This window comes from Protopterus annectens, chromosome 12.part0, assembly GCF_019279795.1.
Source record: "Protopterus annectens isolate FY-2018-M chromosome 12.part0, PAN1.0, whole genome shotgun sequence".
Lineage (NCBI taxonomy): Eukaryota > Metazoa > Chordata > Ceratodontiformes > Protopteridae > Protopterus > Protopterus annectens.
Window position 1 is genome coordinate 16,894,490 of NC_056746.1, and position 18,549 is coordinate 16,913,038.

The window sequence follows — 18,549 nt, forward strand, 5'->3', positions numbered from 1 at the left end:
AATACTAGGCTATCAGTCTGTAGACTATTACAAGCCTAACCAGTAACCAGAGATCAGAATCAAACCCTGTACTTTCCATCTGTGAGGTTAAGACCTTAACCATTACGTCAACCCTCCTCTTTGAGATGCAGCCATAGCAAGGGACAGGTTTCTCATCTCATCACTGACAAAAGAAAGATTTAAAAAAATGTGATGTGTTGTTTTGGCTTTGAAAGCCAGTAAAGCAGTGGGGAAGTGATTGACTTCCTTATGTATTCCCTGTGTAAAGGCAGCAGTTGTTATCAAAATGCTGTTTGTACTTTAGCAGACAGAAGGCAGAAATGGGAGTTGAAACAAAGTTGTTTCATGTGTGTTGCTGCTGCTGTTTTTTGGTCAGCACTGTCTACTTTTAGTGCAGACTCAATATTAACAGTGTGTAGATGTTAATTGTTAAGCACCCCCCTAAATATTGCTAAGGTTGAGTCTCACACTATAACAGCACTGAACCAGGATGTAATTTAGCCATTTGTAGTGTAATCATAGTGCTCCATGCACTACAGAAGAACTGAGAAAGTAACAGGTACAAAGCATGGAGTTTTCTCAAATGTAATACCCCCAAAATTCAAATGTCCAAGTGAGATGAGGATGTGTGGACATGAGAGCAGCTAATAAAGCCATAGCAAGGGGCAGGTATCTCATATCAACAGTAGAAAACAGCATCATTGAAATGACAGTGGACCTGAAGTTAGTAACTGTCAGCTTGAACTTCACCATGAAAGTAAGCCCATAGTTTCCTTCTCCAGAGCTCTGGTCATATATTATATGAAAGAGTCATATTTGGTAATATTTCTGTAGCAGAAATTTGTCAGCATGTCAGTCAGCAAGAAATACAAAAAAATGTGATATGCAGTGAACTTCAGTGATGGCAAAGTGTTTAGAAAAAATAAAAAAAAAAGACTTACAAAGGATTGTCGAGAGACTGAAAGAGTGCAACCTAACAGTGAATAACAAGTGTGACTCTGACAAGGCCAGACTTGGATTTTGATGTTTAATTTCCTTCTATTAAAAAGATTGTCTGATGGTAACATGGTCTAACCACTACATGATTTAGTGCACCAGTACATGATTTAGTTCACCAAACAATGTCAAAGGTTTAATACATTTGCTTGAGGGTTATATTGGGGATTTTCACCCTGTTAAAGAATACAAAAATATGGTATTTGCTCTCTGGGGTACAATGCCTTTTGAACAAAGACAAACGCAAAATAACTAAATGGCATGATTTGGCTGCTAAGACTTCCAGGTGTTATGTTTTATTTTACCTGTAGTTCTACTTACTTTTCTTGTTTATGATGAAAAAGGCTTAGAATTTAATTGGTCTAGATTGCATTACCCAATATCACAATGTACTATTTCCTTCCCTAACTACAACCTCTGTGCTAAATGCATGGCACCTCTAAAATCTGCATTCACACCTTATTATGCTAGACTGACCTTTATCATTTCAAAGTCATTGATGCAGTTTTCAGTTCTAGCTCAGCTATTCCAGAATTAAAAAGTGTGCACAAGACATAGCTTTAGCCGCTTAGGTTGTACTCATTACTTACATTTTGAATAATTCCTACCAAAAAAGGGTCATACATCCTGAGAGGTCTCAAGTTAAATAACATACTGTAACAGTTCCACTAGCATGATAGTGATCTGGTTGACCCTAGTCTGATTAGTGGCTCGGGCATCTGTTAGAGCAGGTATAGAGTAGAAGAAGATTGACAAGATTTAGCCTGCTTGTACTTCTTTATTGGGAAATATGGAGCATCTTGTTAATCCCCACTCTTTATGGTAAACTCCCTGTTGTAGAGCGGGGGTCAGCCACAAGTGTTTGTTTTTAATGGGGCAGGGCCACCTGATTACATTGCACAAGGACAAATGGATATATGTCACAAAGGCCCATTGCACATCTGCTCCTTGGATGCCAGTGAGCATTTTCAGGATCAGGGGAGTACGGCTTAACACAAAAACCTTCCCCTCTTATGAGGAGATGACAGCTCCCACTCTTGGTCAGCTTGACTCTCATCTGTGGGAATAAATCAGCCATGCAGCTCTTGCCTTGGTGAATGAATAGGCCCATTTGGTGGCAGGGATGAACAAGATTAATAATTAGTGAAGGGCTGGGCCAAAAAATGTGCCATACAATTTCAAAGAAGCTGCAGGTATTCCAGTTTTTTTTTTTTTTTTTTTTTTTTTTTTTTTAAGTATGAGAAAGTGTTGTATTTCACTTTAGTCTGTAATGGAGCAGGCTACATTTGAAGCTGGACTGCCTGTTGGTCATTCAATGGGCATACTTAGCAATAAAACAGAGAGAAAAAATGTCACTAATTTTATTTTATATCTGGAAAGTCAGACTGTAACAGAGCCCATTTTCAGCAGAGGCCAGAGGAGAAATGCTCCAGACACATGTATTGGGAATGTGGAAGGAAACTGGAGCACCTGGAGGAAACCCATGCAAATACAGGAAAGACATACAGACTCCACACAGAAGCACCACAGCTGACAACTGAACCGAGAACCTCTTGCTGTGAGGCAATAATGCTAACCACTGCTCCACTGCACTGACACTAGCCAAACGTCTGTCCTAATGTATGATAAGCCAGAAGGGGAAGAAAAGGAGTGTCCATGATACTGGGGAATCAGAAAATTCCCAGAAATCTGACAGATCCAAGGTCTAGATCCACGCTTTAATGACCAGTTGAGATTTATGATGCATCTGGGAAGGATTTATAAGTTAATCAATGAATAGGTACCAAATACTCTCCATGTTCCAGTTGCTGGAAATGCCATTTTGATCTTTGCCACATGGCCCTACAAGGAGTAAAATAACTACTGTATGTATTTACATAGTTCCACTGTATATAAGGCTGCCAAATATGACCAAACAAGTCCACTGAATTCAAGAAATTGTAGGCAGCCATCTGGAACTAAAAGCCTTGTTTACTGATATAATCATAAAAGAAAGAACTAGCAATTTGGCTACACAGCCCTCAAAGGTTCTAATATAACAATTCTCCAAGAATACTTTAAAATTCTCATCAATTTATATCACAGCCAATTTAAAAACAAAAGCAATTAACTCATTAGTACAAACATAATATATGCAGGAACAATATAAATACATACAATTCATAAGTAAATAAATAGATGAACAAATAAATAGATGCCTTAGAAAAATGTTTAATTATTAATTCATTAAGTCTCTTTAGTTACAACATATCCAGAGCAAACATTATCCATGCTTATTTAATTAGTAACATTTCAGAAACATTCAAAATTAGTTATGGATGCCTATATACACATGTGAAAAAGAATTTTAGAACACTAGAATCCTGATTATGTTTTTGGGCAGCTGCGGTGGTGCAGTGGTTAGCATTGTTGCCTCACAGCAAGAAGCTCTCTGGTTCGATCCTCGGCTGGGATGCTTTCTGTGCGGAGTCTGCATGTCCTCCCTGTGGTCGCGTGGGTTTCCTCTGGGTGCTCTGGTTTCCTCCCAAAGACATGCTGTAGGTGGATTGGACACTCTAAACTGGCCCTAGGCATGAGTGAGTGCATGTGTGTGCCTTCTGTGGAAAGTTGGGCACTGGGCTGGCAACTTGACACCATAAAAACTCCACTGACAATCTTGAGTGGATAGGCGATCTGCTGTGGTGACTCCTAACCGAGAAAAGATGAAAGACGAAGAAGAATCCTGATTATGTTTTTCATTAAAATGCAATGAAATGCAACAGGACTGGAAACAATTGCATTTTAATGTCCCTAATAAGTTGCAATATTCTTTTATATGCTTATTGCGTTGTTTGGCCAATATAAAACTTTTTTGCATGGGTATTAAGTCCATAATTCTGTAATCAGTGACAGATGTATCAGTTCCTAATAAAATTGTACATTCTAAATCGAAATTTGAATTGTTCTGGACTTGGTCATTGTGCTTTTATAATGCATTTTACAGCCTGTAGTTTTTATAATATATTTTCATACATATTTCCAGTTAAATGGCTTTGTATAAATCTGCAAATGAAAAACAAGATCATCAACCATTGTGAACTTTATTCAAAACCAGTCACAACAAACAAGATATAAAGGAATTTGCACAGATAATACTGCTAATACAGGAGGAAAAAGTCTATTAAAATTCTTATAGCCAATCTGTTCAAGCAATGAAAATTTATTTATAGGAGGAATCATAATATGCACTCCAAACAGAACAAGAAATCGTAAAATTCAAAAACATGCAGAGATCCACACACCCACAGAGGTCCCACAATGAGCAAGAAGTGTGGAGTAGATATCAGGCAAAGGAGTATGAAACACACAAAGAAAAAATGTGAGAAAATGAAAACTCTTAATCGCTGTGAAGTTCTTTGGAACTAGCAAGAGGTTGAAGAAAAACAAAGATGGCAAAAGCCAAAATGTCTAACTATATGGCTTGACAAAATCTCAACTATATGACAACATTGACCGAAGTCCTGCAGTGACTTCCAGGAATGTCAGTGAAATTAATACAATAGCACAACAGAAGCCAGTAGAATAACAACCAAACCAGGTTATTCAGAACTCCAAGAAACTAAATGTCTTAAACCATAACATAGCCAAACTACAAAGACAATAAAGGGAGGTAAAGACAACCTATGGGACTTAAACTCAAAGCTCTCCTTTTTGCCAGTCTTCTAAAGCTTGTCAGATATGAAGACATGCCTTTTTGAATGTTAGTGTGCATAGCACACTGCTAGTCATGTACAGCTACAAAACTGCCTTTATGAGAAGGAATGGCTGCCAACCAAAAACACAAGTGAATAAGGCACTGTTTCAAAAATAAGTAAATGAAAGAAAAGGAGCCAAATACAAAGAACAACATTCTAATCTACTGTAGTAGGCAAACTACAATGTAAAACAACAGTGACAGTGCCTTTCTTCTAGTAGTATACATTTCCCCACTAAATTCCTACAGAATAGAACAAAAGTCCTCGGAGTCCACAATAGCATTAGGATTACTAGACACAAAATCATAACTCTTCACTACACATTTAAAGAAAAAAGAAATGAGAGAATAAAACATTACTCCAAAAATTAAAGGCAGAAAAGTATCCAAAGTCAGAGAACAGCATTCTAATTTGTTGTAGTAGGTAACTCGTGGTGTAGAAAATAACTAAATGAGGCAACAACTCCAACATGTAAAATAAATAACACAAAACTGCCATCAAAGCTTTAGAACTCACTTGTCCTGCACAAAATAGAACCAGAGTACAAACCAAAACACCAGGACTTGGAGATGGATGTAAAATCCAGTATAAAAATCTTTATTCGACACAAGCACTTTCGTGGGTCACCCCACTTCTTCAGATGTCTAATACATTTTAAAAACAGCTCTTGATTTAAATATACACCCTCTTGAGACACATGATTAAAACCCACCAATACATTGTTCTAATGTGAACAAGCACTTTCATTTTAAAGGAACATTCCACAAGGTACATACCATTAACTGGACTAGAAGTCTGAAATATTATATATATATATATATATATATGCACACACACACGCACACACACTTCTAAAAGCCTATTTATAAGATATCTAAATCATAATTCAAAATTGCATAACATTTCGATGTACAATCATAAGCACAAAATGTATTTTCACGTATTTACATTTCCCACTTGTGTTCTCCAAAACACATACAAGCCTGTAACAAGAAGTCAATAATTTATTATACAAACAGCTCCACAGCACATCTTACCTAAAAAGCTGCCTAGACTTTAACTTAGGACACAAGGGTATATATTCATTTAATCCATGACCTCTGTCAGCCCTTAGTCTTACTATCCACTTAGCTTCAAGCTCTTCAGTGATGTTCCGTAGGCCCCCCCCATTATACTCTTATATGTTCTCCCTGTAACCAAAAATGTTTTTAGAAGTGTGTGTGTGTGTGTGTATTTATATATATATATCTATATATATATCTATGGATATAGGTCATAAGATCAACAGCCACATTCACCGACAACAAAAACATCGACACCACATTATCGACAAACCATAAACACGACACCTCACATGCCCGACAAACAAGTAACCGACTGTCCACAAACACGAAACCCCATACACTGCACACACCACAATAACAACAATCAACTAACAAAACACATCCCCTTATCCAAAAACCACACACAGAACACAAGCACACCAAACTCCTCACAAACCCACACTAAACCTCACACACACAACTATGTACAACCCTAACCCAAACCCTTACCCTAAGGTCCGTCACTATCGCACACTCAGCTAACCCACGCCCTAACCCTAACTCACTTAACCCACCCCTAACCCAAAAAATACCACTACCACACACTTACATAACCCGCGCCCTAACCCTAACTCACTTAACCCATCCCTAACCCAAAAATACCACTACCGACACTTACATAACCCGGCCCTAACCCTAACTCACTTAACCCGCCCCTAACCCAAAACATACCACTACGACACTTACCTAACCAGCACTAACCCTAACTCACTTAACCCACCCTTAACCCAAAAATACCACTACGACACTTACATAACCCGCCCTAACCCTAACTCACTTAACCGCCCCTAACCCAAAAAATACCACTACCGCACACTTACATAACCCGCGCCCTAACCCTAACTCACTTAACCGCCCCTAACCCAAAACATACCACTACCGCACACTTACCTAACCCGCCCTAACCCTAACTCACTTAACCCACCCCTATCCCCACAGACTGTCACTATCCACACTTACCTTACTCGCACCCTAACGTCCGTCACCACCGCATACTCACACAGCCTTCTTTCCAACTCACTATCCCTGGCGTCGGCATGTTCATCCGTAGCAGCAAAAACACGGACAGCACACAATAAGAGAATTAAAAGCACGATTTAATCCACAATCCAGACAAATGAACGTAAGCGCTTTCGGCAGGTTCAAATAACCCGCCTTCATCAGACAACCACAAATTCCAGATCATTTATTAAATACATTCATATTAAAATTCACTAACCTATCGTGATAAAGTGCATTCTTCAATTAAATACAACCATGGCAACCTTAAAGAACTTAGAACTATTACACCAGATGCCCGGTTGTATTTCTGACTTAAAAAGTCAAGATAGGTTCTTTTAAAACATTGCAAAATATTATAAACTTAAAGTTTTATCCTCATATGACTACATACACAAGCAGTAATTATGTATATTAGTGCTTTATATTTTCTTACTATTAATATTATTATAAATAACACCTATTAAAAAATAGATATTTTTTAATGTTAAAGCAATATGCTAGAGACACTCCGAAAGACTAATTTGGGACATAAATCTTGGAAAACATGTCCAAAGCCTATTTTAAAGAAATCCCCTGTATAAAAATATACCATGTTAAAAATCTTATAATCACTGCCAACTATTTATTACAGAAATGATAATTGCTACGTCTAATGGTGCCCAATGCCATTTGGTTTAATTAACCCTATACGGGGATGTAATGGTTAATAAAAATATTATTAATAACCCATATGGCAATAATTAATGTAATCATTTACCTATTGAGAGAGAGCCATTTTAGTACACATTTGATAGAAAGACTTTCATTAATACCAGGGGAAACATGAGCCCTAGTCCTAATTTGCCAAAGCAGTTCGTCCATCTCTAACGAAATCTGCCATGGTCCTCCCCTTAAATCAATTTCACGCTGTTGTAATACGAAAAAATGAAACCCATGGCCTGGGAACTCAAGGGAATGCCTTGCAAGAGCATTATTAACATCAAGTCTTTTAATAGCATATTGATGTTCGTAGATTCTGTTTTTTAGCCTTCTCTCGGTCTTGCCGATGTAGAAGGCTTTACAAGAATCACAAATAGCTGCATAGGTGATGGCTTTAGAATCACAATCATAATGCCCATTACACTTGTATTCCTTCTCATTGATTGTGCATGCTGTTGCAACTCTAATGAATTTACATTGTGGACATACACCACATCTAAACATGCCGCACTGTCTATTGGACCTGCGAACTACATTCTTTTGAAAAATGCTTTTCAAATTTTCACCCCTCCTGTATGTGATCTTAGGGCAAACGCCCAGAACAGAACATAATGTTTTATCTTCCCTTATGATCTCCCAATTTTTATTCACAACCTCTCTGATTCTGAAAGAATCAAAACAATAAGTCTGTATAAAACTAATGTTGAATCTATTGTTATTAGTTATAGAATTGATGTCATCTGAAGTTGTTAGATGTAAGTAATCATTGGGATGTTCTGGGTTATGATTACCTTGGTCAGAGAGCAAGGGCATAAAGTGTCCACTGTGCCTTTTATTAGTGACTTCAATTAAGATGTTAGATAGTAATCGCTGGGGATAACCCCTAGCGGTAAACATGTCAAATAGACTGTTACATTCTAAAGAGAAGTCATCCGGATCACTCACCATACGGGCCGCCCTCACCATCTGACCCTTAACCACCGATTTCTTTTGGTGGTAGGGGTGATTGCTGGAGAAATGAAGAAAAGCATTAGAATATGTTGGCTTCCTAAATATCTTACTTTTTAACTTTTGTTTAGATGAATCTTTAATTAATGTGATGTCAAGGTAGTTGATCTCCTTTTCATCAAATTTATATGTAAATTCAAGGAAGTCCGTTAACTTAGTAATGTTCTCTATGAATGATGGGATCAGGTCGCTATGACCTTCCCATATACAAAAAATGTCATCCTGGTATCTTGTGTACCAGGAGACATATTGTAAAAAGAATTCATCTTTGAATAGGTAATTAGACTCCCAATGAGCTAGGACTGCGTTAGCAAAAGAACCCCCGCAGGGCGAGCCCATGGCTACACCCGAGGTTTGTAGATAAAACTTCCCCTCAAAGGTGAAGAAATTGTTAGACAATACAATTTCTAAGAGAGTTTCGATCAAATTGATGACATCATGATCGACATTTTTACGCAGCATAAACTCTCTGACCCAATCAAGACCTATTTGTTGGGGAATGACGGTATAAAGGTCCCTAATATCGATAGTAAGGAATACCATACTGTCATTGTATATGAGAGTATTAATGTTCTTAAGGAAGGACCAAGAATCTTTGCATATATGCATTTCTGAATTAATCAAAGGCTTCAGAATATTATCCACATACTTGGCACATCCCTGAGTAATAGACCCTCTACCATCTATTATGGGTCTAAATGAGGGCGAAGTAAGTCCTTTATGAAGTTTCGGGGTACCAAAAAATAGTGGAATTTTAGGAGCTGGCATAGTAAGATAGTTAAGAATGTCGGTGTTAATATATCCCTCCAAAAGTAAATCATCAAGCATGCTATTAATTTTTCTATAGGCTCCATTGATTTCATTAATAGATGAAATTCGATAAGCTGGTGACTCCAAGTGTACAACCAGGTACTCAACATATTTATAATGGTCCATAAAGGCTAGACCCCCACCCTTATCGGGCTTCATAACCCTAATCTGACAATCTTTTACCATGTCTATGAAATCTTTTTGTAATGGGGTAATATTGTACAGATTTTTCTGAGTACTATATATAGTTTGATTTCTAATAGCCCATAGGTCCATTTCGCAGATTTTTTCAAATGTTTGTAAGGTCCCATATAAGGGTGGATTATAGGTACTAGCTACCCTAAGTAGACTACTAGCTGATGAGTTGTTGCCCATCAGTTGATTCAGATTTAATTTCCGTATAAACACTTTCAAATCAACAATAAGTCTACCTATGTCCATGTTACGACCTGGGACAAAGGAAAAATCCTTAGCTAAAAAATCAATGATATCCTGTGGAATGTTCAAACAAGTGTAATTATATATTATAAAGTCACCAGAGGAGCTTTTATGCACTTTTGGTTCCGTTCCGATGCTCTGCTCTTGTATCATCTCCTGCGGCCACGTCTCCTGTTCGTTGAAATATTCTGCCTCTGAGGTTGAGGGCGAGAATTGACTCTGTGGTTGTTGACCATCTGAAAATCCTGGTTATTTAAATTGTCATTGATACCAGGAAAATCTGTGGAAACAGAAGGTATTTCGCCATCTGTTGCCATGAAATTATTATAATTATTGTTGTTACCATTGAGCCTTGGACTACGTCTAACAGGTGGTCTGTTATTACCCCCATTGTTGTTGGTATTATTCGTAGTAGATCTGCTATGCTCAACATGAGAAATTTCAGTTGGTAGATAGTCAACTGTTGGAATTTGAGCCTGTGTTAATTTCGGATAGGCTTCATTATTAGCATACTCCCTAATGTCACGTGCTAGCTTCATCCGTAGCGTCGGTCTTCCGAGTGTCGATCATCTGGCGCCCGCTAATCCGTTGTCGGTGATGTCGGCTGTCGATCTTCTAACCTAGACCCATATCTATATATATGTTTCAGACTTGTAGTCCAGTTAATGTCATGTACTTTGTGGAATGTTGCTTTAAATTGAAAGTGCTTGTTCACATTAGACAATGTATTGGTGGGTTTTAATCATGTGTCCCAGGAGAGTGTATATTTAAACCAAGAGCTGTTTTTAAAATGTATTAGACATCTGAAGAAGTGGGGTGAGCCAAGAAAGTGCTTGTGTCGAATAAACATTTTTATACTGGATTTCACAGCCATCTCCAAGTCCTGGTGTTTTGCTTTTTACGATGTAAAATAAATAAATGAGACAATAACTCTGAAATGTAAAATAACTAAATGAGACAATAGCTGTAATGTAAAATAACTAAATGAGTCACAGCCTCTGACATGTAAAATAAATAAACAAGACAATAGCTCTGACATTTAAAATAACCAAATGAGACAATAGCTCTGACATTTAAAATAACTAAATGAGGCAACAACTCTGACATATAAAATAACTAAATGAGACAATAGCTCTGATATGTAAAATAACTACATGAGGCAATAGCTCTGACATGTAAAATAACAATGAAATGATACCTTTTTCAGCAGTAAATCATGTGGTTTCACTAACTGCTCACACAACAGTAACAAAAAAAGAATATAAAACATCTGCAAAGCAAGGATGCTACCCCCCAAAAAATGTGTTGATACCTCCAAGTATATTCAGTACTGCTGGCCTGGAAATTTAACATCTCTGGCAGTTGTTGTAATGCACTTATTGTGAATGGCATGCAAGACCACTTTCCTTAAATTTCTAATAGACTCTATAAGGCTTATCAGCTCTGCATAGTATTCTTAATAGATTTTAACATAATATTTAAGACCTGTATCAACTCAAGTAAAATTAGTTCCCATATTTTTATCATGAGTCAAATGCAGTATGTTCCTTTTCCATAATCATTTTAAAAACCTATTTTACAAACATTGTTTCCCAATACCAGACTGTGGAAAGTAATAGCCAAACATAGGCAAGAGGAATATATGTCAGCTTATTTTACACAATTACAAATGCCATTTGGTGTGGAACTTATATGTGGATGTAACAAGACTGTGGAATATGTTCACATCTGTATTACTTCTAATGTAGAGATACACTTTAAAAAACTAACCGGGTGAGGCAACATGTGACATTATGGTCTGTGATTCTTTGTGAACTACTTTTTTCTGATACTTGTTATTAAGAAGAAATAACCTAATATAGGCAAAAGAAATGCTGTGCTTTATTTCCATGATGACAAATATCTACTAGTACACTGTTTTCATGTAGATGGTGAAGTTTTAGAGCATCTTATTATATGGACTCTGTAATATTTAACCCTACAAAATGCACTTGTGAGAAGATGATCATGGGGAGGTAAAATGCATCACTGTGATCTTGATTCTTTGAGTATTCTCTGATGTCTGATAGTGAATTACAGGTAACAAGAATATTTCAGTTTATTTTACAAGACTGCAGATATTGGTCTAGCAGCTAATGTAGTAAATAAAGGTTATGAGCTGTTAACAAGTTGCATCCTGTGGACTAGGGTTTGAGATCCACAGCCTCCATTTGCCTACTATAGGATTCAAAGTCACATTATCAGATTTTTTGGGGGGAGGATCAGTCTGAAAAAGTTTCACATGGATCAGTGCTCTACCATGGTTAAGAAATAATCACTAGATATTGTGTACGAAAGCAGCAGCTCACATATTCTTACCTTGCAGTGTACAAAAGGAATATTTTGCTTTACTTTAGATGATTGCAAATATCATTTTGTCCAATGCTTGCATGGAGATTTTTATAGAACTGTGGAACACTATCATATTTGTAGACTACATTAATTCTACCTCAAAGATGTTTTTGTGAAAGATGCTGTACTGGCATAGAAGGATAAAGCCCTATCTATAGCCACAAGGTCCAAGGTTTGACTAGTGGCTCAAGTGATTGACAAAGGGGCAGGGAGGGATGGCATACTTATTCTGAGTGGAAGGGTGTTCATCGATGATGCTCCCTTAGGGGAGATGTAATTCAAAGAAGGGATATGCCTTTGAATGTAATCAACAAGGATGGAAGGTGAGGCAGTAAGTGACTAGGGCTTATATAGAAACCCACCAGGATGGAAACAGATATGACCAAGCCCCCAAGATGCCCTTAGTATCTACAACCTGCCCCAACAAAACCAGTGTAAGTCTGGGACTATAGGAGATAAGCTGACAAACCTAGTGTGGACATGGGACACTGGGGTCTGGGTTAAACGCAGCCTCAAAGGAGACCAAAAATGTACTTAACAATGTACTTGTGAAAGAAATGATAATGAGTAGCAGAATATAAGATAGTGCTGAGGCCTTGGCAAGCATTATTCTCTGATACCAATAGTGAGAAGCAATAAGCACACGTATGCACAATGATTACTTGTCTTTAACATGATAACAAATATCATTAAATATCATTTGTGCACCACTTACAATTTGATTTTACAGTACTACGAAATACAATAGCACCTGTATAATATATTAATTCTACCACAGAAATGTGCACGTGAAAAAAAGATAATCATTGGGAAGCAACATACATTACTGTGGTCTTGATTCCTTGACAAGTGCTGGTCTTTGATAATTAATAGGAAGAAGTAATAACCAAAGATAGGAAAGAGGACTAGTCCACTATATGTGACTGTAAATATAATGTGGCAGATTTGCACTTATGTACAGTAGTTCATAAATTATTGCTTCACGGTTCATTTTTAATAATAAAAATGTTTCTCTGAATAAAAAATTATCATAGGGACAAAACAAACACCATTAATCCAGATGCTCTCACAAGCTATATTTTCTGATAACCAATAGTCAGAAGTAGTAGCTAAGAATAGATAAAAGGAACAGTTAATTTTACTTCACATGATTACAAATATTTGGTGCAGTGCTTGCATGAATGCTAAAGTCATGTAGAATACCTTGACTGTCCTCTTATTTTGGTCTTTGCACAGTTGAAGACTATATTAATTCAGCTATGCAAAGAACAGCAGCAGGTGTCAGTGAAATACAACATCTGGAGGCTCTATTACAAACTATTTCCACGTATTAAAAAGTGAAAATGAAAAGAAAACATAAAGTATTATGGTCCTAGTTCTTTGAGAAGTGAAATCAAATACCCCTGCATGTTACAACACTGACAGCACCCCCCCCCCAAGAGTGGACCCAGTGGTGAGAGATCTGGGTACTCCAATAGATAATAATTGGAACTTTGACCTCCATGTGTCTATGATAGTAAGGAAATCCTTCTATGTGGCTCAGCTTATAAGTAAGGGCATGGTATCCAGATCTATGGATGTCATAGTACCACAGCACTTGGCCCTCATCAGACCAATAATCGACTACAATGTACCCTTTGGCATGTACCTCAGCAGGCACCTGCAACAGCTAGAACATCCTCAGAAGTTTCTCACCAAAAAAATACAGGGTAAAGCCAACATGTCATATGCAGACCGATTAAAAACTCTATCACCGTATTCAGTTTTCCACCAATTACTGAGGGGTGATCCCTTCCCAATCAGCAAGGTAGTCTCTGACCCAGCCCTGATGAAACTGTTGCATATTTGCAAAACTAGCTGAGCAAGGGTTACCAGCTCCAAGGATCTAAACTTGATATCTGGCATGAATAGATCATTTTGAAGAGACAGATTTGTGTCCCAGAGATTGTCCCTCCTCTGGAATAGGCTTCATATTCACATGAAGCAGAGCCCTTCCCTGACCATTTTCAAGCACAGTCTGGACCAATAGATGTCAAACTGTAAATTCACTCCCGGGGTGGCACCCATGTCCTTTATGGACAGATGCAATCTGTAAAAATTGTCAAAAGCCTGCTTTCTGACCCTTTTTATCTTTCCCCTAGGTTAGAAAATTGGGGAAAATCTGGGTAAGACTGGCTAGTCTTGTAAGGGCTAGTACCCTAGTAATCTCCTATGAACTTATAAGTGTTGCTCTATGTTGCTCTATGAGCAGTGAGACGTAATAGTCAAATATAGGCAACAGATGTATTTTCCCATTCTTTTCCGTGAATGAAATCTACTATGGGTGATATGTTGTTTATCAAATAATCTCCTGCTGTCCCAATACCATCCTGTCACTCCATTACAGTCAAATGTAACACTACCACTGCTTTGCAAGGCAACATTTAACACTGACAAAACTTGTTTGTTATGTTGGTCTAGGACCTTGCAGATGGTTGCAGTGTAGACACAGAACATGCTACTTTGCTACCAGACACGTGTGCAGGTGACAGTGAGTGAGCTCCTCTTTGTTTTTATAGTACACATGATGTAGTCACTATGGGCAGAAGGGTCTCTTAGCATTTTATTAACATGACTTATAAAATAGCTAGAAGCATCAAACTGTGTGTGCGCATGCAGGTGTGTGTGTGTATGTGTACGCGCACACGTATGCATACATTTGGGTGTGTTTAGTTCCGATCAAAGAACATTTATAATAATTTGTGACCTGTGTATCACCATGGTCTTGGAATAAGTAACTGATCAAATTTCTAATCATGATAGAATCAGAATGAGCATCAGTGCTGCGATAGTCTGTCAGTACCTTTATTACATACAGCGTAAATTGCTGGCAGGGGCTCTGAGCTGGTTCATGTTATCCTCTGCTATCAATATGGCCATCAGTCTTCATTACCTATCCCTTTGTGGTTGAATGCAGTCAAACAAGAAAATGTTTCTTTTCATATTATTAACAAGACACAGATTACCACTGCATGGCAACGGCAGTGAGATCATTCAGAAATACATACTCATGAACACAGATTATGATATTTGGATATGTTTTAATGCAGTAGCTCAGAGCTAATATCATACTAGTGATGAAAATCTAAAATTGTTTGAATTATACAATGTTGAAAGGAGATTAAAAGAGAGAGGGTATAATGAGGGAAAACTATCACGATGCAAGCTGTGCTTGGGGGTGTTATGTTAAAAACACAAAGAATGCCAGTTGGTAATAACAACAATAGATCTAGGGGTACAAACTCTTCTAGTTGTACTGATGTGAGTAAAAAGTTCTATTATGTTACTAGGTTTTCTCTTTTTTCTGAAATTTTTAGTAAATATTATAAGGAGATTTTGGCATATTATTTCTGAGGATGAGAATATAGGTAATTTATTCCCCAAACATGTCACGTTTTCATTCAGTAAAGGGAAAAATTTGAAGTAATTGTTGAATCACAATTTTGTTGTGGGGCCCAACATTGATTTACCATTAGGAACATTCCGTTGTGGTCATTGCAGTATATGTACCAGAGTGAGAAATTTGTCAGGTTTAATGATTAATGGGAAATTGTTTAACTCTAGATACTATTTTAACTGCAGGTCAACAGTGGTGGTTTATATTCTGTGATGCAGCTGTCCTAATATTAGATGGTACAGAGGGCAAACCAAATGTATGGTCAGAATTTGGGTCCTTGAACATCTTAGAGATGTAAGGAAACATAATGAATTAAGTCCTATATCTAATCATTTTTATGAAATGCATGGGGGTTCTGATTGTGGGTTATTTTTTTGTGTACTTGCAAAACCCTTTCTACCTAGAGGGGGTGACTATATTAGTAAATTGCTTGAGTGGGAAACTAGAATGATATTTAAATTACAAACATTTGTTGCCTAATAGTTTAAATCAGGAAGTAGGAAATTAAATGGTTAAGTGTTTAGCTATTTATATTTATATAAATTCTATACGGATAGTCTGTGAAAATATTTGTGAATTTGTATAAATTGTTTTGTTATATAATATATTTATTAACTATATTTTTGTGTAAGAATGCATATGAGTTGTAGACATTAATTGTTATTTAAATTGTTTAATTGCATTATTGGATCTTGTTAAGAGGCTGTTTGTTATAATATAAAAAAAACAGCTGAATTTGTTATACTTTGATCCTTGAAGGCAAATTGCCGAGGTGCCAGATCATTGTTGCTGAATAAAGAAAGTAAGGTGCTGCTGTTAAATTTGTGTTTTTTTTGGACTTATTCTTGGTGGTTTGTGTGTCTAATATTATTGTTGTAGCCATATTCTTACTGAATAGCCCCAAGGCTTGTGAAAGTAGTACTGTATAGCGACACATCAGTAACACTTGCAGGTTTATGAAATGTTTCCGTAACTCAATGTTGGAATTTACAGTTTAATTTAATTCCTTGCTTAAATTATATTGGTTTCATAAGTAGAACCTAATAAAGTGTTATAACAGCAGATTACAGCAGCAGACACATTGGGATAGGAAGATGGTACTCACCCATCTATCTCTTCATCCAGGGGTTCATATGTGGTCTTATAGCAGTCAATCCTCTTCAGGAAGTCTTCAACTACTTCCTCCTTGTTGCAGTCTTCATAGTCAGGTCCAGTCAGCTTCACCTGCTACAGTAGGATACAACAGAAGTAAAATAAGCACACAACAACTGAGGTCCTCACCTCTGATGTTGCTGACCTAAAATAACGTGACCATTTTATTGTTGTATTCCCACCGCTTCCCTGGAACTTATGCAAAGTATTGATAGAGAGTGGAATGACCAATATAATGTATGCTTAAAACATGAAGCACATTGATAGCATGCTGTTTTTGTTACCATGCACATGTTATCAGTGCATGCCTTACAGTTCTGCCATGCATCAACTATGTGAAAGCACTTTCTTAGTCACACTCTGGCCAAGCAAATAATGATGGACTTTCATTTAAAATGAAACATGTCGACATCCTATATTTTACAACAACTTCATAGACAAAAGCATTCTAAATACATGACTCTTTCTATTTTGTGTCAGATGTTATTGTCCTCCGAGGAAAATAAACAGACATTTGTTAATGCTGCACACCTGTCTGTTATTCTAAAGATCTGTAGAAACTGCTGAACTCTCAGTGAGTAAACTGCCACATATAGTGCTGTAGTTGCCAAATAAAAATGTAAGGTTAATCTTCACAACTAAAAATCATTTTGGCCAGACCTCAGTATAGTCTAGCTGAGGCCCTATTATATGAAGCTAGGCCCTCTTACTCTAGAAAAACCACACCAAAGCCACTTTTCAGCCATGTAACCTGGACCGGAACACTAAAGGTGGAGGTTTGTCCATATTCATTAAGAATATCCACACCTCCAGGCTAGTTGCTCAGCATAATGCATCCAAGGTTATCCAAGTGCAACTAACTTTGGGCAAAACTGCAATCCAAATTGTAGCTTGCTACAGATCCCCCACCATGCCCCAGGATTCCCACTTCTTTTCTTGATATACTGGAAAATATTAGGGTTCAGCCAACCACCCTAATAATGGGCGATTTCAACTACCCCACCATTAACTGGGAAAACTACTCATGTACCAACTCCTTTGTTCAACACTTTCTAGAATTCATAAATTCCAATGCCCTGGATCATCTTATCCACACCCCCACCAGGTGCAACAATATCCTAGACCTAGTCATTACCAACATGAGTGACCAGTGTTCCACACCTGAAGTCAACTCCTCGTTGGTCCGATCTGACCACAAGCTAATCACCCTAGATATCCACATCCTGCCCTCACCCTCTATTAAGTAAACAATGGTAAATATTTTCTCCAAAGGCAACTTCATGCTTCTTAAGACAGAAGTGGCAAACTTCATGACACCCATGCAGATGGACAATACAGTTATGACTGCTGAATCCTACACAAATGCACTCTATAAGAACTTACATGAGTGCATGGATCATGCTATCCCAAACAGAACCAAGATTCTATCCTCCAAAAAAAAGGAAGTCAATCTGGTGGTCCCCTGCCATAAGCAAACTGTACAACAGAAGGAAGAAACTGTTGCAAAAGAGAGTAAAATCCCATGAGTGGAGGAGCTCCCTGGTCAGCCTCAGTAAGAAGCTGAGATCCCTTATATGATCCTCCAAAGCTAGCTACAAAAACAAAATCACTACTGATTCTAAGGACAACCACAAAGCATTCTATAGCTATGTCAAGAATCCCAAAGGCAACACTCAGATCTGCTCCGAGTTACAGCACAATGGCATGAAAATTACAGAACCAGCTGATATTCCCAACATCCTGGCAGATATTGTCAGTGCTAACTTTACCCCCCCCCCCA

General features: G+C 37.5%; 1 protein-coding gene across 2 annotated transcripts in view; it reads right to left on the bottom strand.

The window, feature by feature from the left end:
• The window catches only part of PFKFB1 (6-phosphofructo-2-kinase/fructose-2,6-biphosphatase 1), a 507,147-nt gene that overhangs the window by 183,093 nt on the left and 305,505 nt on the right, over positions 1-18,549 (bottom strand). For both annotated transcript variants that reach the window (XM_044089060.1, XM_044089061.1), the window contains exon 7: positions 16,723-16,844. In XM_044089060.1, the coding sequence (XP_043944995.1) occupies positions 16,723-16,844 (122 nt within the window). The remainder of the gene's footprint in view (positions 1-16,722; positions 16,845-18,549) is intronic.